This window comes from Urocitellus parryii, chromosome 3 (assembly GCF_045843805.1).
Source record: "Urocitellus parryii isolate mUroPar1 chromosome 3, mUroPar1.hap1, whole genome shotgun sequence".
NCBI classification, from domain to species: Eukaryota; Metazoa; Chordata; class Mammalia; order Rodentia; family Sciuridae; genus Urocitellus; species Urocitellus parryii.
The window spans coordinates 212,597,022-212,619,750 of NC_135533.1; the positions used below are offsets into that span (position 1 = coordinate 212,597,022).

At 38.9% G+C, this 22,729-nt stretch overlaps 1 protein-coding gene across 1 annotated transcript; it reads left to right on the plus strand.

Moving 5' to 3' along the window:
- Positions 1-4,880: 4,880 nt before the first annotated feature.
- LOC113178247 (uncharacterized) lies at positions 4,881-22,729 on the plus strand. Its single transcript, XM_077796408.1, has 5 exons — positions 4,881-4,957; positions 7,333-7,385; positions 8,966-9,092; positions 20,396-20,506; positions 21,330-22,729. Exons 2-5 carry the CDS (start codon positions 7,338-7,340, stop codon positions 22,727-22,729), a joined length of 1,686 nt encoding a protein of 561 aa, XP_077652534.1. The 5' UTR covers positions 4,881-4,957; positions 7,333-7,337.

The window sequence follows — 22,729 nt, forward strand, 5'->3', positions numbered from 1 at the left end:
TTTTGTATAATGATGAAGGTCTCCTTTCACTAACCATAGAATTCCCCTTCTCTCTCCCTTTGCCTCCCATCCCTATTCACTATCTAGAGGTAATCTTCCTTTCTTGCTTATTTGTTCTTTTATCCAACACTCTTTATTTTCCCAGAATGTTTCCAAACAATATATTAGAAAACCTTATATATGTCATGAAATGCTCATTCCTGGGTACCTCCCGTGGTCCAGTTTAATCATTCCTCTTTGGACTGTTCCTGTGCATGTACCTGGTCACTGTTCTTGGAAACATGCTCATCATTCTGGCTGTCAGCTCTGACCTCCACTTCCACACTCCCATGTACTTCTCTCCAACCTGTTATTGGCTGACTCTGTTTCACCTCATCAGGGTCCCAAGAATGATTGTGAACATCCAAAATCATAATAGAATCATTTCCCATGTGGACTGCATTACACAGATGGCTCTTTTTTTTTTCTTGTTTTTTTGAAGTAGAGATGGTATGTTGCTGTCATTGCCTAGGACATGTTGTGGCCATGAATTTCTCCCTGCATTACCCAATCATCAAGAACCCTTGACTCCGGGTTTCTTAGTTTGGTGTCTTTTGGTTAGCCTTGGGACACTAAGGTGCACAATTTGATTGTATCATAATATTTTTAGTCTATGGATGTAGAAATTTCCAATTCTTCAGTGATCCTTCTCATCTCTTTAATGTCACCTGTCCTGATACCTTCTCTAATATAATTGTAAAGTATTGTGGCATATTTGTGTTTTTCCCATCAGGAATTCTTTTATCTTTCTAAAATATGGTCTCCAGCATTCTGAGAATCCCATCACCATGTGGGATGTATAAATGCTTCTGTAACTCTGGTTCTCTTCTGTCAGTTGTTGGCTTATAATGTGAAATCATCATTGGAATGTGCCTTGGTTCAGTTATGTCAATATCCCAGAAAGTGTTTGGTGACTTTTGTCATTTATACTGTGTTCATCCTTACCCTGAATCCCTTCAACTACAACCTGAGGAACAGAGACCTAAAAAGTTTCCTATGGAGACTCCACCGCAGAATTGTCAAGACCTGAGCAATCAGAGGACAGAGGAGCTAGAAGTCCAGGTGGCAGGACATGCCTGGATAGCAAAGAGAGAGAGTCTGCAATGCCCATACAAGGGACAGCAGTCCAAACCCTATCTTGCATAAGCAGATGGAGTCTGACAAAGACTTGCCCTAAACTGTCTCCCCTGTGGGACTGACCTAGCCCTATTAAGCCCTTGGTGGGCAGCTTGGGAGAGCGGGGGTCAGGGTAGCCCAGTGTTGGACAGGACACCATGGGAGACAGACCCCCATGTGTTTTCTGGCTCATCTCCATCTCTCAAAGCTTTTAAACATGCACACAGCTGGAGGAGATCTCCCTGGCAGAGAATTTTGGAAAGCTCCCTCTAGTGCGACTTGGCAGGGGTGGCAGGGTTGGGGTGGGGACTGCCTTGAGAAAGCAGCTGAGGAAAGGTTTCTTGAGCTTGTAAACATATTGAGCAATTCTGTAGTATACAACATCAGCACACAAAATCCAGGTGCTTTCTTACATGTCAATAATGAATATGTTGAGAAAGAAATCAGGAAAACATTTCCATTCACACTAGCCTCAAAAGATCTTCAGAATTAATTTAACCAAAGAGATGAAAGACCTCCTCAAAGAAAAGTATGGAAGGCTGGAAAAAGTAAGAGAGAAGACACCAGAAAATGGATGCTGCAGTCTGGCTGGGCACAAAATAACTGAGCCACCACAAAAGCCTTGTAGATTCCAAGAATAACTCTTTTTTCCTGAACTCTCACCGGCACTCTACATGCATGTTCTGGGAAAATACACGCCCTCCACAGGGCTCTGGGTACCAATACTCTCAGAACCCTGTGAGAACTCCAGGGGAACTCAAGGAGTGGGTGCCTGAGGCAGCAGGATATGCCCTATTCCAAGAAGGATCCACCCTAAACCTGGAGCCACCCTAATCCAGCAGGATCCACCCTAAACCTGGAGCCACCCTAATCCCTGAGCAGGGTCACCTTTCAACCAAAAATGCCATGCATCATTCTTACTTGGCTATGGCTCTCAGCAAATGGAAAGCCCTCCCATGTTCAGAGTTAGGAAAAATCAATATTGTTAAAATGGCCACGTTACCAAGCAATCTACAAGAGTCAATGCAATACTCATCAAAATATAGTTCTGAGAAGAACTGGAAATAACAGTTCTACAATCTTTGTGAAAGTACAAGAGACTCAGAATAGCCAATGCAACTCAGATGCAGCATAACCAAAGCAGAGTAGAGCTGGAGGCATCACAATACTCAATATTGAAATACTGAAATCCTTCAGGATTTAGATAACACAGATCAATTTGTCTAATTATGAGATTTTTGCATTGAACCTCCAAGGTCATATGAATGTCAATTATCAGCCTGTAGCCCTTCAGCTTGATCTATTTGATCCACTGGCCTCCATGATCATGTTTCTTTCTTCCAAGGTTCTGCATCAGTAATCTCCTGTTTGAGACTGAATTGACAGCAATCTTAGGGACTGAGCAGGCACTCAATGGGCTCCAAGCAGGAGAGGGGCATTCGATCTGTGTTCTTTAGTTATAACCCAGCAGAGATGCACCATACACTAGTGAATTCTGAAGTAGACATTGGATGGAGGAAAGTCCATTAGAAATGTTTCCTCCTCCTCAGGTCAAACATCACACTTTGTCTAGCTAAACTGGACAGTCAGGAAACTAGCTGTGCAGGTTAAAAATCTAAGTCAGGAAAACAGTGGTAAAAGCTTGAAACTCTTTGTTACTGGGATAATAATCCAGAGCCCAGAGCCCATTTGTTTGCCTTCCCCTCCAGGATACTGGGAAAGGAGGAAAGACCAGAGAAAGCACAAGGCACTTTGATTGCCTATTCTCTCCCAGGACCCATTGTCCTCCCTCAGCCCTGGGGGTTGTCATTTCCCTTTTCTAAGGACATGTTGTTTTCCATATTCTTCACTTATACATAGAATTAACCCTTTAAAGACCCTGTTCCCACTGCTCATGTCTACCTAGAACCACCACCATGTTCCTTGGCTTATAAATTTCCACTTATCTGTGCTGTATTCAGAATTGAGTCCAGTTCTATACTGAGGTCTCTACTCCCCTACTGCAATTGTCCTAAATAAAATTTGTTCTGGGGTAGGGGTATAGCTTAGTGGTAGAACACTTGCCTAGCATGTGCAACACATTGGTCCGATCCCTAGCATTGAAAAAAAAATTCTTTACTGCTTTGTAAGGGTGAAGCAGACCAGTTACCCCCATCCAAAAGACCTTGCCACCATTAAGCTTCTTTTCTTGTCAGAAAGAATTTTACAAAGGGTGTCAATAGGCTATCAGCAAAAATTTCTGTGGTTTGTAGCTTCTTCTTTCTTATAAATGCCAGTTTGCAGACAAAATTTGTGAAACCTCTGTCTAGCCTAAAAATGTTGGACAAAGAGTAACTGTTATGTACCCACCCAGTGACATGTAACCACCCCACTGAGTATAAGTCTAAAAGAATTTTCAGATTCAGGGTCCAAAGCGTTTTAGGCATTAGCCTCCTCTGGACTGCTGCAGCTAAAATAAACCTGATTTCTGGTGTCCAGCCACATCTGTCCTATATCAAGGGGACAGACAGATTTAGATGTAAGGTGTAAGGGGACAAATAGATGAAGATGGTGGGAACACTAGGTTAAGAGAATAATTCTATAAAATGAGTTCACTGTACTGATACTCCACATGCTTTCTTTGCTAAAAAGCAATCTGCCTTCAGCCCTACCTGGCCTTGGGGGAAAGGAAAATCACATTCCTTGCTTTTTTTGGCTATACCTTTTGTTTCTTAATCTATTCTTTAGGTTTGGACGGGAGTGTCTGCTTCTTACAGACATGACATCATAAATTAAGTTGGAGTAAACTATTATGAACTTAATAGTTTCATATACATTGTATAATATTTATCAAAACTACTGAGACAATGTCTTCACAAAGCAGATTCAAAACAGGAGTTAATAAAAGCCACAAACTGCAGCTAACATGGGAACCTTGGTGATTATTATTAACCAAGACATGAATACCTTATTTCTTATCTGACTTATAGTTAGGAGGCCCTGCACAAACAAGAAGAAAAATAAACGACTTATGACTATTATAATAACAAAAATGCACAGGAAATATTATTTATATTTAAGTCCAAAATAACGAATTTACAGATATTAAAGTTCAGCAAGGTTTCCAGACAGAAGGAACTAATTAAGTACTTTTCAATAGCTTTCCTCTAGCAGAGCAATAGTCAATAAAACATTGAAAGGGAAAAGTAAAGACCTAAAGGACTGAATCAATGGAAAAGAGTTTATCGCATAGGTTGGTAGACTCAGAGTTTTATGGATGATGGCCTGTGGACAGGGCTCTAGCAAGGGTATTAACGCATTTGATGAGCATGATACTCCCGGGCCTCAGGGAACCAGTGTGACAGGCTCTAACCTTAGCCCCGCATCTAGGAATTTCCAGGGCTCTCGCTTGGCAACCAGGACCCATCTTAGACCCAATCTCTGGAATATTAAAAGTCACGCCCCTTGATCTGGTCTCACCTGAGTCCACTCGGCCGGCCTAGCCTGGTCCCTCCCCAGCCTCGTCCACGGTTCTGGTTCTCTTCTTACCTACAACCCCAGGGAAAATTAGCATGTTCCCTGTGCTGAAGGACTGAGCTGGCCGCTCCGCGCCACGCCCAGCAACCGAAGCCCCGCCCCTTACGCAGAGCGTTTCTCAGAATGGGGAGGGGGAGTAGCGGGAGGCAGAAGAGCGAGTCTGCGCAGGCGCGAGGTAGCTCACTGTGTGCTTGAGGCCGCCATGACATTTTATGCTGCAGCCTGCCTGTGAGATATATTCTTGCCTCAGTGCGCATCCTATCCGTCTCGTCCTGGCGCCATCCAGGTATAGGCCGTGGGAGGCGGAAGGCTGACTTCTTCTCTTCCCCCGCCGCATCCTATCCGTCCAGGCCCCGCGGGAGGCGGAAGGCTGGCTTCCGCTCGTCCGCCGTCCCGGGTCCCCTTCACCCGCGCGGCCCAGAGTCCCGTGGGCTCCGCAGGCGCCGCTCTCGTCCCGGTGACCGCATCGCGGACTCCGGGCTGCGCCAGCGGCGGGGGCGTCTCCTGCAGGCCTGAGCTGGGGAGCCCCGCGACCTCTCCCTGCGGAGAGCAGAGGCCTCGCCTGCGTCGGGGCCCGGGTCCGGAGCCTGTGCGGGTCTGCTGGTCTGCACACACCCGGCGTGGGGTGAGCTCGGCCCGCTGCCCCTGGGCCTCGCGCACTGCCGAGCGCGGGTCTGAGAGTTCCCCGGGGGCCTGGGGCCTGTTGGACACATTGCATTCAGATACACAAGAGGGAGCTGATTTTAAAATACTGTTAACCCGCCTCCTGGGCAAGTGCATTTCATCCTTAATAAAGTGATACATTTTAGCCCGGCGCGGTGGTGTACGCCTGTAATCCCAGCTACTTGGGTCTGAGGTAGAACTTGATCCCAAGTTCAAGGGCAGCCTGAGCAATTTAGGCAGGCCCTATCTCTACACAAAAAATTAAAAGGACCAGGGGTGTACTTCAGTGGTAGAATGCCCCTGGCTTCAATCCCTAGTACTGCAAATGCAGGGAGAAAGAAAAAAAAAAAAATCTCAGTCACTTATTTATAGATTCTTTCAATTTTGCACAGAAAATGTGCCAGTTTTAATTTTTTTCTCCCAATCTTTGTGTTTTCTATTTTTTTTTGTTTCTAATTACTGCACTTGCCAGGACTCCCAGTTGAATGGAGATTAGCATATAATTTTCATTCTTGCCTTGTTTCTGATTTCAGAGAAAATTAATCAGTATTTCACTATTAAATAGAATGTTTGCATTTTTTAACATATAAAATCTAATCCTTTCTAATGGCCTTAGCAATGTACACTGAAATAGATTAGTCATTTCTTTGTGTCTAAGGGAATATGTCAAATAACCTTTCTATGAATACTGTGAATTTCATTAATCAGTGATTCAATTTTTGTTTATTTTATTCTTGTGGTGCTGGGATTGAATCCAAGGACTCAACGCTAGTAAGGCACTGTACCACTGAGTCCCAGTGATTCAGTTTTATTCTTTTTTTCTTTTTTCTTTTTTTAGTGATTCAGTTTTTAAGCATCCGTTATTCCTAGGATGAAATGAACTTAAATTGTGATTTATACATATTGTTCATTTTTCAACTGTTACCAATACTTTTGTATTATTTGTACTTTGTATGTGATCTGGCATATTTTTTAGTTGTACCCTTCTGGTGTTGGAAGTAGATAATTATCTTCCCTGTCTACACTGGAATTATGAATTTCCTACTTATTTTGTGAAACTTTCTGTAAAACAGTTTGCAACTTCTGTTTCCTTGTACATGTTTTAAATATGATTCTTTTAATGACTGGGTACAATGAAATTTTCTTCTTCCTCCTCCTCCTCTTCTACCGCTACCATCACCACCCACCACCTCCACTACTTCTTCCTTTTCCTCTTTCTCATGTCTTCTAGATTTTATCTCTTGTAGTTCCTGTTACCTCCCAGCAGTCCATTCAGACTCTTAATCCATAAAATGGATTAATCCACTGATGAAGTCAGACCCCTTATAATCCAATCGCTTCCTCCAAGCCCAAACTCTGAACACTGCAGCACTGGAGACCAAGCCTTCAACACACGAGGCTTTGAAAGACATCCCAGATTCAAACCATAACAAATAGGTTGATTCTCTTTCTCAGAAATTAGGTTTTGTGGAGCTTATTGGGTGGGGTTGGGATGACAGCAGTGTTCAGGGCTTTGTAGTAATGCCTATTATCCTGTAAAATGGTAAACAAGTAAAAATGTTGGTCAAGGAGCCCCAAGAAGCCTAGTGTCTAAGTAAATTAGTGCTTTCTTAGATATGAGTCAAGGAATATATATTTTTAGGGTTGAAGGCACCACTCGATACATTTTATGCTTTTTGTTATGGGGAAATGGACAGCCAGATGTTCTTAAGACTTGAGTTAATTTACTAATAAAATGTTACTGTTAACCTCTTTTGTATCATTGACAAGGATAAGAGTGTTGTTTTGTATCTCTAGGGAAGAAAGGATTGTTCCAGTTTCACACAAGTTCTTTTTGTATTTACTTAGGAGTCATGGTATGTGTTTTGAGTTGTCACTGGTAATGGATGTGCTATAATATCCAGGCTCATGAGTATGGGAATTCTCTGGAGGGTTGGATTCCCATGTCAGCTTCTGTCTTACCTATAACTTCTCAATGTCTTATTTTTCTTTATGAAGGTGACATGGAGGAAGAAAGAATAAGTGTTGGGTTACAGAAAAGTATGATGCAGGTAAGTAAAAGTTATAATGCTCTAAAAGAATATTTCTATTTCATTTGCTATCCTGCTGCTATTTTAGAGCACAGGTTAGCAATCTGCTTCTTTTTTTTTTTTTTTTTTGTATCACATGGTAAGTAGTTTAGGTTTTGAAGGTCATAGAATTTCTATTACAAAGAAATTTTCATTTAAATACCAAAAATATTCATAGAGGAACATAAACAAATGTTTTATTGTATTGCAATAAAACTTTACTTACATAAGTAGGTGATAGGCTAGAGTAAGTGCATGTGCTATAGTTTGGTGAGCCCAGGCCACAATACTATGAAACCGAGCCAGCTGTGGGCCTGAGTTGAAAGATGTGCAGGCTCTTGGGCCTCTCAGGATTGTGAGGGGGGAAAAAGGAAAAGTTCCCATTCACTCTCTGTGTTTTCATTCATTAAAACCTCATCAAGATTTAAACCTGAGTTTGATGTTGTGCTCAATGCCTTAATAGGAATAAAGTAGCAGGTGAAGTTATTCTTGAATAAGGAAGGATTTCTGAATAAGGAATAATATGATATTGTCCAATATGTGGTCTTGGTCCCATATCCTGGCATAGAGTTCTTAAAACCCTTCAAATATTTCTGGAGTGATAAGAGTAGCTTTGTATGATGACTGGTCACCAGGACAGATAGCCTCAGGATGACTGAGGTATGCTAGACTCCTCAGCCCTATCCACCAACCTTGAAGTTGAGAGGTACTGAAGGTTAAATTGATTATTTAAATTGCTAATTTAAATCAGTCATGCTTTCTAGTAAAGCCTCTGTGAGAACCCAAAAAGAATGAATTTAGGGAGCTTCTGTATAGCTGCATATGTAAAGGTTCCTGGTATGAGGCACCCCAATTGGCATGGAAGTTCTGAGCTTATCCTACCTGCTATGCCATATATATTTCTTTATCTGTATAGTTCTCTGTATTTATAACAAACTATAAGCCCAAGGAAGTGTTTGCTTAGATTCTGTAAGCCATCCCAGCATATTAGCCAACTCAAGGAGGGTACAGTGGGGACCCTGAGATGTAGCCATTTGGTCAGAAGTATAAATGACAATGTACTAGTTGTTGTGTTGTTTGAAGTATGGGGAAGTTTTGTGGGACTGAGCCCTCAACCTGTGGGATGAAGCTGTCCATGTAGATAGTGTAAGAATGTTATTGAATAATAGGAAACCTAGCTAGTGTCTGTTGGAGAATTGCTTGATGTGTGTGGAAAATTACCCACATACCTAATATCCAGTGTTCTGTGCAGGTTCGAAGGAAAATAACTTTGATTTTTTTTTTTTTTCTTATTTCATTACTATCAACTGCAAAGAGACTAATGCAGTATTTTAGAAGTATTTTGGCTTTTAGACAGGATTTGTACAGTCACTAAGTATGTGTGAGTAGAAAGGGAAAGAGATCTGCTGACGGAGTCCTGCCATAGACTTGGGGAGACCACAGAATCTTCTGAACCTCCCCTGAATTGATTCTCAGGTCCCCAGTGCTGTTAGCCTCACCCAGCATCTGGCACACAGTGGAGGAATTGTACCTTTCTGAACAGAATTTGTGGCATCTTTTAGGACACGGTGACCTTTGAGGATGTGGCTGTGGACTTTACCCAGCAGGAGTGGGCTTTGCTGGATCTTGCTCAGAGGAGCCTCTACAGAGATGTGATGCTGGAAACCTTCCAGAACCTGGTCTCACTAGGTAAGATTGGCAATATTGGTTCATGTAGTGGTTTAGAAAACAATTTTATCTGCTAGTTGACCTTGTTCCAGGATCTGTGCTGAGGAGTGGGAGTACTTGGTAAATAAGACAAACGTGGTCACAGACCACAGGGTGCTTACGATCTGGAGGCTTCTTCATGAAAATGAACACGGGCATATTAAACTTGATTTTTCTTTTTCTTTTTGTGGCTGAAAGCCTTGAGGCTTATTAAGTGTTGAATGTGTGGGTTTGAGGGGCTTCTCTGGGGCACAGGGAGAGTTTGTGATTTGAGACCTTTGAAGATTCTACTGCTGTGAATGTCGTTTACCCAGAGACCACCAGGAGCACACCTGTAAGTTAAACAAGCGGGGTTTATTTTGCAGTAATGGGAGAACATACCCATGGGGAGTTGAGGGGCGTCTTAGTAAGAGGTCATTATAAAGTACCTATTAGAGAATTTGTGCTTTTTGGATGATTTAGAGATGAGTCTATGGGGTAGATTATATTGGTTTCTTAGGCTCTCTATGAACAAGTATCATAAACTGGTTGGTAAAAAGTATAGAAATTTTTCTTTCATGTTTCTGGCATCTGGGAGTGTGAAACCAGGTATCAGCAGAGCTATATTCTTTCTAAAGGCTCTAAGGAAAAAGTCCCTCCCTGTCTCTTTCTAGCTTCTGGTGGTTGCTGGCAGTCCTTTTTGGTTATAGATGTATCACTCCAGTCTCTGCCTCCACAATTACCTTCCCTGTTTACCTGTATCTAATCTCTGTCCATATAGGGACATCAGTCATTGGATTTAGGGTCCATCTTAATCCAGAATAACCTCATCTTAACTTTACTATATTGACAAAGACCTTGTTTCCATATAAGGCAACATTCTGAATATGGGTGAACATTTCAAAATAGTCTTTAAAAAAATGTATGTGTGTATGTACATTTGTACGTATGCACATATGTATGTATGTATGTGTGTCTTTATGTGGTACTGAGAATTTAACCCAGGGGCTCTCTACCACTGAGCGAAATCCCCAGCTCTTTTTTATTTTGTGAAAAGGTCTTGCTAAGTTGCTCAAGTTGGTTTGAAATTTGGGATCTTCCTGCCTCAGCCTCCCGAATAGCTGGCGTTATACGTGTGCACCACCATGCCCCAGAGTAACAGGCTTCAATTTTTAGAGCAGTTTCAGTTTCTAAGCAAAATTAACTGGAAGGTAGAGAGATTTTTAACAACTACTATCTTCACAACACAGACAGCCCCTTTCACTATGAACATCTTACACCAGAATGGTCCATGTTGAATTTACAAATGATGAAGGTGCATTGACACATCTTCATCATTAACTAGAGTCCATAGCCTATATTAAGTTTCATTTGTGGTGTTGTACATTGCATGGCTTTGGGCAAATGTACAATGATATGTACCATCACAGTAATTCATAGAGTAGTTTTATTCCCCTAAAAATTTTCTGTGCTCTCACTTTTTAATCCCTTACTCTGTCTTAACCCTTTGGCAGCCACTGGTCTTTATATTATCTGTATATTTTTTATCTTTTATGGAATGTCATAAAGTTGGAATTTATAGAGTATGTAGCTTGTTCAGATTGGTCTGTTTCACTCGGTAATGTTTCGTTCATGTCTTTTTATGATTTTTCTTTTACTGTTGAATAATATTATGTAGTATAAATGTGCCACAGTTTATTTATCATCCCGTTTACTAAAGGGCATCTTGGATGCTTTCAGGTTTTGACCAGTATGAATTATGCTCTCATAAACTTGTAGCCTTTTGTGTGCAGTTTTGACTCCTTGGATGAATGCCAAGGGACACAATTTAATTGCTGGATCATATGGTAAGAAGAGTATTTTTTTTTTAATAGTTATTTTTTAGATGGACACAATATCTTTATTTATTTATTTTTATGTGGTGCCAAGTATTGAACCCAGTGTCTCACATGTGCTTTTGTGCCAAGTATTGAACCCAGCGTCTCACATGTGCTAGGCGAGCGCTAGCCCCAGCCCCATGGTAAGCGTATTTTTAATTTTATAAGAAACCACCAGATTGTCTTTGTAAGTAGCTGTACCATTTTGCATTCCAATGAATGAGAGTTCCTGTTTCTCTACATTTTTGCCAATATTTGGTATTGTCAATTTTCTGGATTTTGGCTGTTCAATAAGGCGTGTACAGGTGTGTCACTGTTTTGTTTTTCCTGGGTGATTTTTGGATGTGGAGCATACTTTTACTTTTTTACTTGCCATTTGTCTGTATTTGTTTAAGTGTTTGTTTAGGTCTTTGGCTATATTTTTATGGTATTTTTTTTTGTTCTCATTATTGATCTTTAAGATTTCTTTGTATAACGCAGTGAAAGAAATGATTAAGTGCGAAGAGACAGCCTTCAGGATGAGAGAAAATCTTTTCCACCTACTCCTCTGACAGGGGATTAACATCCAGAATATACAAGGAACAAAGAAATTCAACAGCAGAACAAAATAAACAAACAAAAAACTCAAAGCAAACAAAAACCAAATAACTCAGTCAAGAAATGGGCAAAAGGGACTAAACAGATTTTTCAAAAGAAGAAATGTGGGCTGGGATTGTGGTTCAGTGGTAGAGAGCTCGCCTATCAGGTCCTGGTTTGGATCCTCAGCACCACATAAAAATAAATAAATAAAATAAATATATTAAAAAAAAAGATTATTTGTTAAAAAAAAAGAAGAAATGCAAATTGTTGATTGATTGTATTTCTTCTTCTGTGAAGTGTCTATTTAATTCCTTAGCCCATTTATTGATTGGGTTATTTGTTTTTTTGGTGTCAAGTTTTTTAGTTCTTTATATATTGTAGAGATTAATGCTTTATTGGAGTTGCATGTGGTAAAGATTTTCTCCCAATCTGTAGGCTCTCTCTTCACATTATTGATTGTTTCCTTTGAGAGAAGAAGCTTTTAAATTTGAATCCATCCCATTTATTGACTATTTTGACTTTGCTTCTTGCATTTTAGGAGTCTTGTTAAGGAAGTTATATCCTAATCCAATGTGGTGAATATTTGGGCCTATTTTTTTCATCTGTTAGGCATAGGGTCTCTGTTCTAGTGTCTAAGTTTTTTATCTACTTTGAGTTGATTTTTTGCGCAATGTGAGAGATAGAGGTTTAATTTCATTTTGCTACATAAGGATTTCCAGTGTTTGCTGTACCATTTGTTGAATAGGCTATCTTTTCTCCAGTGTTTGTTTTTGGCATTCTTGTCTAGCAGGAGATAACTGTATTTATGTGGGTTTGTCTCTGTGTCCTCTATTCTGTTTCATTGGTTGATACAAGTCTATTTTGGTGCCAAAATACACTTGTATCAATCTTCTGTTTTTTGTTACTATAGCTGTGTAGTATAGTTTAAGATCTGGTATTGTGATGCCACCTGCTTCACTTTTCTTGCTAATGATTTCTTTAGCTATTCTGGGTCTCTTATTTTTCCAAATAAATTTCATGATTGCTTTTTCTATTTCTATGAAGAATGTCATTGGGATTTTAATAGGTATTGCATTGAATCTGAATAATGCTTTTGGTAGTAAGGCCATTTTGACAATATTAATTCTGCCTGTCTAGGAGCATGGGAGATATTTTCATCTGCTGAAATATTCTTCAATTTCTTTCTTTAGTGTTCTATGGTTTTCATGGTAGAGGTCTTTTTGTTAGATTGATTCCCAATTTTTTTTTTTTTGTGGGGGGGCTATTGTGAATAGGTTAGTTTTCCTAATTTCTCTTTCAGTGGATTCATTGATGATGTAAAGGAATGTGTGTGACTTATGGGTGTTGATTTTATATCCTGCTGCTTTTCTGAATTCACTTATTCTAGAATTTTTCTAGTAAATTTCTTTGATCTTCTAGATATAGAATCATGTCATCAACAAATAGTGATAGTTCTTCTTTATTTGTATTTCTTTAATTTCTTTCTTTTATCTAATTGTTCTGGCTAGAGTTTCAAGGATGATGTTGAATAGAAGTGGTGAAAGAGGACATCCTTGTTTTGCTCCAGTTTTTAGTGGGAATGCTTTCAATTTTTCTGCATTTATAATGATGCTGGCCTCAGGTTTAGCATATATAGCTTTTACAATGTTGACATATGTTCCTACTATCTCTAGTTTTTCTAATGTTTTGAGCATGAAAGTGTGCTGTATTTTGTCAAATGCTTTTTCTGCATCTATTGAGATGATCATATGATTCTTGTTGTTAAGTATATTAATATAATGAATTACATTTATTGATTTCTGTATATGGAACAAACCTTGCATTTCTCAGATGAATCTCACTTGATCGTGGTGCACTGTCTTTTAAATATGTTTTTGTATGTGATTTGCCAGAATTTTATTGAGAACTTTTGCATCTATGTTCATCAGGGATATTGGTCTTAAGTTTTCTTTCTTTGATGTGTCTTTGTCTGGTTTTGGTATCAGGGTGATATTGGCCTCATAGAATGAGTTTGGAAGGGTTCCCTCCTTATCTATTTCATGGAATACTTTGAAGAGTATTAGTATTTATTCTTCTTTGAAAGTCTTGTAGAACTCAGCTGAGAGTCCATCTGGTCTGGGCTTTTCTTGGTTAGTAGGTTTTTAATGGTGTTTTTTATTTTATTACTTGAAAATTGATCTATTTAAAGCATGTATGACCTCATCATTCAGTTTGGGTAGGTCACATATCGTTAGAAGTTTGTTGATATCTTTAATATCTTCTATTTTATTAGATTATAAATTCTCAAAATAGTTTGTAATTATCTTCTGTATTTCAGATGTTTCCATTGTGATATTTTTTTCTTCATCTTGTATGTAATTTGCAGTTTTCTCTTTCTTAGCATGGCCAGGGGTTTATCTATTTTTTAGTTTTTTCAAAGAACCAACTTTATGTTTTTTCAGTTTTTCCAATTGTTTCAATTTTATTAATTTCAGCTCTGATTTTAATTATTTCCTATCTTCTGCTTTTGGTGTTGATTCGTTTTTTCTTTTCCTAGGGCTTTGAGATGTAGTGTTACGTGACTTATTTGTTGACTTTTTATTCTTTTAATGTATGCGTTCGATGCAATAAACTTTTTTCTGAGTACTGACTTCATAGTGTCACAGAGATTTTGATATGATTATCAGTGTTCTCATTTACCTCTAAGAATTTTTTTATTTCATTCTTGAAATCATCATTCAATTGTGTATTACTTAGTCTCCATTTGTTACTTCTATTTTTTATTTTATTGTTCATTTCTAATTTCATTCCATGTGGTTTCATAGAATGCAAGACATTATCTCTGATTTTTTTATTTACTAAGATTAGCTTTGTGGCATAAGCTATAGTCTGTTTTAGAGAAGGAGCCATATGCTGCTGAGAAGAAAGTATATTTGCTTGTTGATGAATGAAATATTCTATATATATCTGTTAAGTCTAAATTATTGATTGTATTATTTAGTTCTATAGTTTCCTTATTATTTTTTGTTTTGGAAGATCTGTCCCATAGTGAGAGAGGTATGTTAAGGTCACCCAGTATTACTATATTATGGTCTATTTGACTCTTGAAATTGAGAAGCATTTGTATGATGTACATAGATGCTCCATTGTTTGGGGCATGAATATTTGTAATTGTTATGTCCTTCTTATATATACTTTCCTTAAGAGGTATGAAATGTCCTCTTAAGGGAAGTATATATAATCTCTTCTGATTAACTTTGGTTTGAAGTCTACTTATCTTGAGATGAGAATGGAAACCTCTGCTTTTTTATACAATCCATTTGAGTGATAAGGTTTTCCCCATCCTTTTACCTTCAGTCTGTGGATGTCTTTGCTCATGAGGTGAGTCTCTTCAAGACAGCATATTGCTGGGTCTTGCTTTTTAATAAAATCTGCCAGTCTATGTCTTTTGATAGATGAGTTTAGGCCATTAACATTCAAGGTTATTATTGTGATCTGATTTTGTATTCCCTATCATTTTGATTTTTTTCTGGTTTTTGATTTGTCTTAGATTCTCATTTGGTTGAGTGTTGTTTTAGTGTAGATCCACCTTTTGCTGGTTTTCACTTTTTTTCCCCCACTTCATCCTCATGGAATATTTTGTTGAGAATGCGCTGTAATATAGACTTTCTAATTGTGAATTCTTTTAATTTTTGTTTATTGTGGAATGTGTTAATTTCGTATTCAAATCTGAAACTTAATTTTGTTGGTTATAAAATTATTGCTTGGCATCCATTTTCTTTCAGAGCTTGAAATATTTTATTCCAGGGCCTCCTAGCTTTGAGTTTCTGGGCTGAAAAATCAGTTGAGATCTGAATTGGTTTCCCTCTATATGTAATTTGATTTTTTTCTCTCATGCCTTTAAGATTTTCTCCTTATTCTCTGTGTTAGTCATTCTAGCATAATGTGTCTTGGTGTGGGTCTGCTGTAAAATTGTACATTTGGGGGTCCTAAAAGCCTCTTGTATTTGACTTTTCTGTTCCGTTCTTTAGATTGGGCAAGTGTTTACTATTATATCATTTAAAAATTATGCATTCCTTTGGTTTGTATCTCTGCTCCTTCATCTATTTTAATGATTCTTAAATCTGGTCTTTTCATGTTATCCCTTAATTCTTGGATGTTGTGTTCATGTTTTTTTACCATCTTCCCTTCATGGGCAACTCTACTTTTAAGATTATATATTTTTTTCTTCATTGTCTGAGGTTCTGTCTTCCAAGTGATCTACTCTGTTGGTGATGCTTTTTATTGAATTTATACTTTGGTTTACTGATTCCTTCATTTTATGGATTTCTGCTTGTTTTTTTTTTTCATGATCTCTAACTCTTTATATCAATTTAACTATATGCAATCTGAACTCCTTCTTGGACATTTTTTCTACTGTGTTATCAGTGGCTTCTGTTGTTGATGCATCTTGGTTTGTTTGGGGCTCTTTATTTCCTTGTTTCTTTCATGTTGTTAGTGTGTTTTCCCATGTAGAAGTATGGATCTAAGGCAGCATAAAATCTACCCTGCAGACTTATAGTGTCTAGGTGTGTGAAGGTTTCCAGATTCTCATGTTTAATGGTGAGACAAATATCAATATTACTCAGCATATAATATGTAGCCTTAAACCTAATAGCCCCCACTAAGGCAACTACTGCTTTCTCGCATTAAACCAAAATGATGAATTTAATAACTACCTATAGTATAAAGAGAAATTTTGTTAAACTGGTTTACTATTTCAAAGGGTGGATGAGAGAACAGAATAGTGTAGTATGTAATATTTGTGAGGGAGGAAGAGAGAAGCTAGAAGTAAAAATTCACAGGAAGAGTGGAAGAGGAGCTGACAGAGATTGGCTGTTGATTGGAGAGAAGTTGGAAAGAAAATAGCATAAAAGGCACCTGTTCCAAATATGGTAGAGAGATTAGTGAATCAAAAAATAAAATAAATCTTGCTGGAAAGTTGAACTGTCTCTGTCAGTGTTCAACAGTTTGTCAGCTCTGACTCTGACGTCTCTCAGGATCACCAAACCCAGATCGGCCCTTGCAAACCTAGTCTGTAGCCTACAAACCTGGGTTTCAAATACCTCAGGCTCTGCCATTTGTAGTCCTAAGACCTCATTGCTGCTCCTAGTTGCTGAGAGACCATGAGGAATACACTCATGCAAAGGAGCAACAGCAAGAGATGCAGCAGCAATACTCAGGCCACTAGCACTCTCAGCAGGAAGACCCCAGGGTCCTCCATACCCACAGGTAACCCAACACTGGACCTGCAGGTCCTGATTGGAGTCCCCAGACAGAGGGCCTTGTGGTGGTAAACCTGCTGACAGCCAGGTCCCAGGCCCTGGCTGGTATCCCAAAATGGGTGCAGCCACATGCAACCAAACCTGGAATCTCCCCTACAGCAGTCCTCTAGGCCGTGGTAGCAGCAGTAGTGGTGGCTGCATTGGCAGTTACAACTGCAGCTGTGGGGGCAGCATCACCAGGTGATCTCCAGGGGTCAGCAGCAATGTGGCCTTCAGTTGCATCCATAGTTTTTTCTGTGGCAGCAGCACACAGAAAGAACACCTCCAGGTCGTCTCAGTGTAGCAGCAGGGAAATCAGAGGCAACAGCAATGGCGGTAGTGGTGCAGGTGGCGGTTGAGTAAAGGAGACTTCCAGTTCAGTGGCAGTGACCATGGAGGTAGCATCAGAATCGACTCAGGGGTAACCAGGCCCTTTCCAGAAAGGAGACCTCCGGGCACAGCATTGGCTTCTGCAGCAGCCCAGAAAGAAGACCTCCAGGCGACCTCAGGCTGGCAGCAGTAGAATCAGAGGCAGCAGCAATTGACACATGGGTTTTTATTCTTCCATAAAGAAGAATGAAATTATGGCATTTGCTGGTAAAGGATGGAAATGGAAAATATCATGTTAAGTGAAATAACCCATATTCAGAGAGTCAAGCGTCCAATGTTTTTTCTTGTGTGTTGAAGCTTGAGCAAAGTAAGAGGGAAACAGGCAGAGGGTGCCTATGAAAATCAAAAGGTAGGATAGGTAGGAGGCAGATGGGAAGGAAGGAGGAAGAGGTAAAGAGGGGACTGCAATGTGCACTGGCCATATCGTGCTGTGCACATATAGGAATATACCACAGTGACTTTCACTATTGTGTGTATCTATAAAGCAGGAATTAAAACAGGAGGTAAATAGAAGGAAGATCAGTAGAGGAGAGGAAGGGGACAGGGGAAGGGAGGAGGGAAAGGAAAGGAGAAGTACTGGGAATTGAAATGGAGCACATTAATTCCATGCATGTATGGTTGTGTCAAATGAATTGCAATATTATGTATGTGATAATACACTAATAAAAATATGTAAAAAAAAAAAAAGCATTCTGGGCTGGGGTTATTGCTCAGTGGTAGAGCGCTTGCTTCACATGTGTGAGGCCCTGATTCAATCCCCAGAACCACATTAAAAATAAGTAAACTAAAAAAGGTATTGTGTGCAACTAAGAAATAAATATATATATTTTTAAAAGCATTCTTTGTGTAAAGAACAGGAAAACTGTTTCTTATCAGATAAATCTTTGTGAAACATCCTCTTACCAGAGAAATTTCTTGCAAATGTCTTCTTTTAGGCATAGCTTATCTTTCTTTCTCTAGATATTTTCTTTCACAGAGCAGGAATTTTAATTTTAATGGTGTGTATTGTATCAATCTCTTTCTCATGGATCATACCTTTAATATAGTATCAAAAAAGTTATAGCCAAATCCAAAGTCATCTAGATTTTCTCCTTGTATCTTGTACAATTTTTCTAGTTTTATGTTTTACATTTATATCTATGATCCATTTTAAATTAATGTTTGTGAAGGGTATTTTATGTGGGTATGTCCCATGTTCTAACAGCATTTGTGGAAAAGGCTACCTTTTCTCTATTGTGTTGCTGTCAATTCTTTGTCAAAGGTCACTTGACTACATAGTTATTGCTTGGTCTGTAGGGATTTGATACTAGTATCTCCCAGAGACCTACATCTGTGGATGGTCAAAATCTTTTAATTAAAATTCCCTGGTATACAGCCTAAGCTCTCATATACTTTACATCATCTCTTGATTATGTTTAGTGGGCCAGACAAAATGTAAGCGCTATGTAATTGAAACTGGAGTTTGAAATGAAACCAGATTCTCCACTCTGCTGATCTGTAGGTCCCCATAAGTTACATGTCTCTGCAACTGAGAGAGCCCATTTTAGTATTGCAACTAGTCACAGCAGGGAAATGCCTGTCTGGTCAGATCAATTGGTCAGAGCTGGCAGAACCTGACTCTTCTTCAGTATTACTGAGCAGTGTGTTGTAGCTCTCAATGGCAGATCTCAGCAGCTGGCTGCCATTTTTTTTTCCAGGTGCTTATTCACAGATTTGAAGACAAATCCACAGACAACAGAATTTGAGAGTGAAGGTGTAGTATTTCTGTAACTGAAAAGAAAAGAAGCAGAACTCTCAGGGGCTGAGAGGGGAACTTGAGAGTAGGTTTCCACTTAAGTGTAGTAGTCTAGGGACTTAAATAGCTACTGTATGAGGCATTCATCAATATCTGTGCTAATCAGGTCTTGGAAAGATACTAAGGGTGTTGGTCAGTATCTATGCTAATCATGTCTTGAAAAAGTGCCAAGGCTCTTGGTTTGGCCTGTGACATTCTCATTAGTTAGGCCTTGAGTCTGTAGTCTTCACTCAGGTCGGCTCTACCTCCTTTTTCCTGCCACCTGGGACAAAGAAGTTGGCTGTAATGTTTGGAATGTTTTCTATAGGTTAGTTTTGTGACATAGCCTCTTCATTTAAAGTCTCTCTCTCTCTCTCTCTCTCTCTCTCTCTCTCTCTCTCTTTTTTCTTATGGGGGAGTGCATTTTCTTAACTGCCTTTCTGTTTTACTATCTATCCTATCTTATTCATTATTACTTTTGTACTGTATTGATTTGCACGTAAGCACAAAAAAATACATGCTTAATACAGATGTAATTTTTTCCTATTGTATTTTCTATCCATGGTTGCTTGAATTCACAGATATAGAGGGCCAACTTATGTAGATCTGTGTCTGTGCTCTCTACTCTGTTTCATTGATATATTTGGACATGACTTTTGGTGAAACCGTGTTCAACCTGATAAAATAAAAGTATTATGTCCAACAACAACTAAAAGAATATTAAAAATAAATAAAAAATATTCTGGCTGTGTCAGGTCAGCTTATAAAAATATTGAGGTTCCACTGTGAATTTACGTCAATCTTTCATTTTTTTATATAATTTTTTACACCTTTATTTTATTTATTTTTATGTGGTGCTGAGGATGAATCTCAGCACCTTGCACATACTAGGCAAGTGCTCTACCACTGAACTACAATTCCAGCCCAGATCAATGTTTTTTTCCTTGTCTTTCTGTGCTGGGAAGTGAACACCTAGGGGCACTTTACCACGAGCTACATCCCCAATCCTTTAAAATTTTGTTTTTCTTTGCTTTGAAACAGGATCTTGCTAAGTTGCTGAGGTTGGCCTTGACTTCATGATCCTCCAGCCTCCCAATCTCACCTTGGGATTATAGGCTTGTGTCACCATGTCTGATTCAGATCAGTTTTTCACATTAGAGGCTGCCTTTCCCCTCACATCTCAGCTTTTTCTTTTACCTTCTCTATTTTTCTTTTTTTCCTTCTTTCCTCTCCCTTCTTGTCCTGCCTTTTTTTTTCTTCAATGGATTTGACATTTTATTTTAGTTAAACTCATCCTTCTCTGTCTTTACAGTATCATAAGACCAAAGTTTGACCCAATCTTATGGAAAGATATTTGTGATTCTTCATTGATTTCCTTCATGATATTCCTTTCCTTGTGTGCAGGATACTCAGTACTCACACCCAATCTGATATCCCAGTGGGAACAAGAGGAGGAACTGCAGACAGTGAAGAAAGAACTTATCCAGGGCATCTGTATGGAGCAGCACCAGGAAGGCAAGAATCCCTGGGAGAAACTGGCCTGGGAGGAGAAAAAAATAAAATAGAAATAAAGCAAAAGTTTGTTTTGTCTGAGGAGGCTCATTATCCACAGATGCCTCAGAGGACTATTTTGACTGTTTATCTGTCCTCTCATACTTTCCTTGTTCTTGTCAAAGATCTCCATATTTGCTTTTTTAAAGTTTGTTTTTGGTATGTGTATTTTATCCTTTCTGTTTTCCTTGCCTAGTAATTTTTGAAAAAATTATTAATGAAAAATTTTAATATATTTTCTATACTAATATGAAATATCAAGTTAACAGAAAAATTTTAACATAAACTTTCTTTTTTTAAAAAATTATTCATTTATTTGTTCTAATTAGTTATACATGATAGCAGAATGCATTTTGATTCATATGAAGCCCAATTTTTCATGTCTCTGATCCCAATAATTTCTTCTGGTCATGTTACCATCACTTTCATTCTTCATAGAACTATTTTTATTTTTCAGAACTGGGGAACCCAGGAGTGCTTTACCACTGACTTATATCCCATACCTATATATCCTATACCCTTTTTAATTTTGAGAATGGTTCTAAGTTGTTGAGGCTGTCCTTGAACTTGTGAGCCTCCTATCTCAGCCTCCCAAATAGCTGAGATTACAAGCATGTGTTACCATACTATGGTAATGTTACTATACTATGGTTTCATGGAAATAATTTTTAGTGAACTGTTTTACTTTTGATCCTTGTGTCTATTAATAATGAAGTCTGAAACAGCTGCACTGCTCAAAGTCCTTTGCTCATAGGTAACTTTATTTTCTTTTATTTTTTTGTTTCAGGGTTTGAGTCTCTACTTAATACTAAGGAATTAGTTGCTCTTCAAGACAACAATGGAGAAAAACCATATGAATGTAAGGAATGTATAAAGGCCTTCAATTGTTCCTCCATGTTCAGAGCACATATAAAAATTCATAGTGAAAAGGCAAACTATGAATGTAAGGAATGTGGGAAGGCCTTCAGTTGTCCCTCTTCCTTTAAAGCACACGTGAGAGATCACAATGGTAAGGTGCAATATGAATGTAAGGAGTGTGGGAAGGCCTATAGTCATTCCTCATCCCTCACTGAACACCTAAGAACTCACAGTGGAGAAAAGCCTTATGAGTGTAAGGAATGTGGGAAGGCATTTCGACATTCTTCATCCCTTACTATACATGCAAGACTGCATACTGGAGAAAAACCCTTTGAATGTCTGGAGTGTGGAAGAGCTTTCCGTACTCCCTCATCCTTTGGGATACATGTGAGAAGCCATACTGGAGAGAAACCATATGAATGTAAGGAATGTGGGAAAACCTTCAGTAGTTCTTCCCATCTTACAGTACATAGAAGAACTCACACTGGAGAGAAACCTTATGAATGTAAAAAATGTGGGAAAGCCTTTATTCGTTGGTCAGGTCTTAGTAGCCACTTGAGAACTCACACTGAGGAAAAACCCTATGAATGTAAGGAATGTGGGAAGGCATTTCGACATTCTTCATACCTTACTATACATGCAAGAATGCACACTGGAGAAAAACCCTTTGAATGTCTGGAGTGTGGAAGAGCTTTCAGTTCTGCCTCATCCTTTCGGAGACATGTGAAAATCCATACTGGAGATAAACCATATGAATGTAAGGAATGTGGGAAAGCCTTCATTAGTTCTTACTATCTTACAGTGCATAGAAGAACTCACACTGGAGAGAAACCTTATGAATGTAAAAAATGTGGGAAAGCCTTTATTCGTTTCTCAGCTCTTAGTATCCACGTGAGATCCCACACTGAGGAAAAACCCTATGAATGTAAGGAATGTGGGAAGGCATTTCGACATTCTTCATCCCTTACTATACATGCAAGACTGCATACCGGAGAAAAACCCTTTGAATGTCTGGAGTGTGGAAGAGCTTTCAGTTCTCCCTCATCCTTTGGGATACATGTTAGAAGCCATACTGGAGAGAAACCATATGAATGTAAGGAATGTGGGAAAGCCTTCAGTAGTTCTTCCCATCTTACAGTGCATAGAAGAACTCACACTGGAGAGAAACCTTATGAATGTAAAAAATGTGGGAAAGCATTTATTTGTTTCTCAGCTCTTAGTATCCATATGAGAATCCACACTGAGGGAAAACCCTATGAATGTAAGGAATGTGGGAAGGCATTTCGACATTCTTCATCCCTGACTATGCATGCTAGAATGCACACTTGA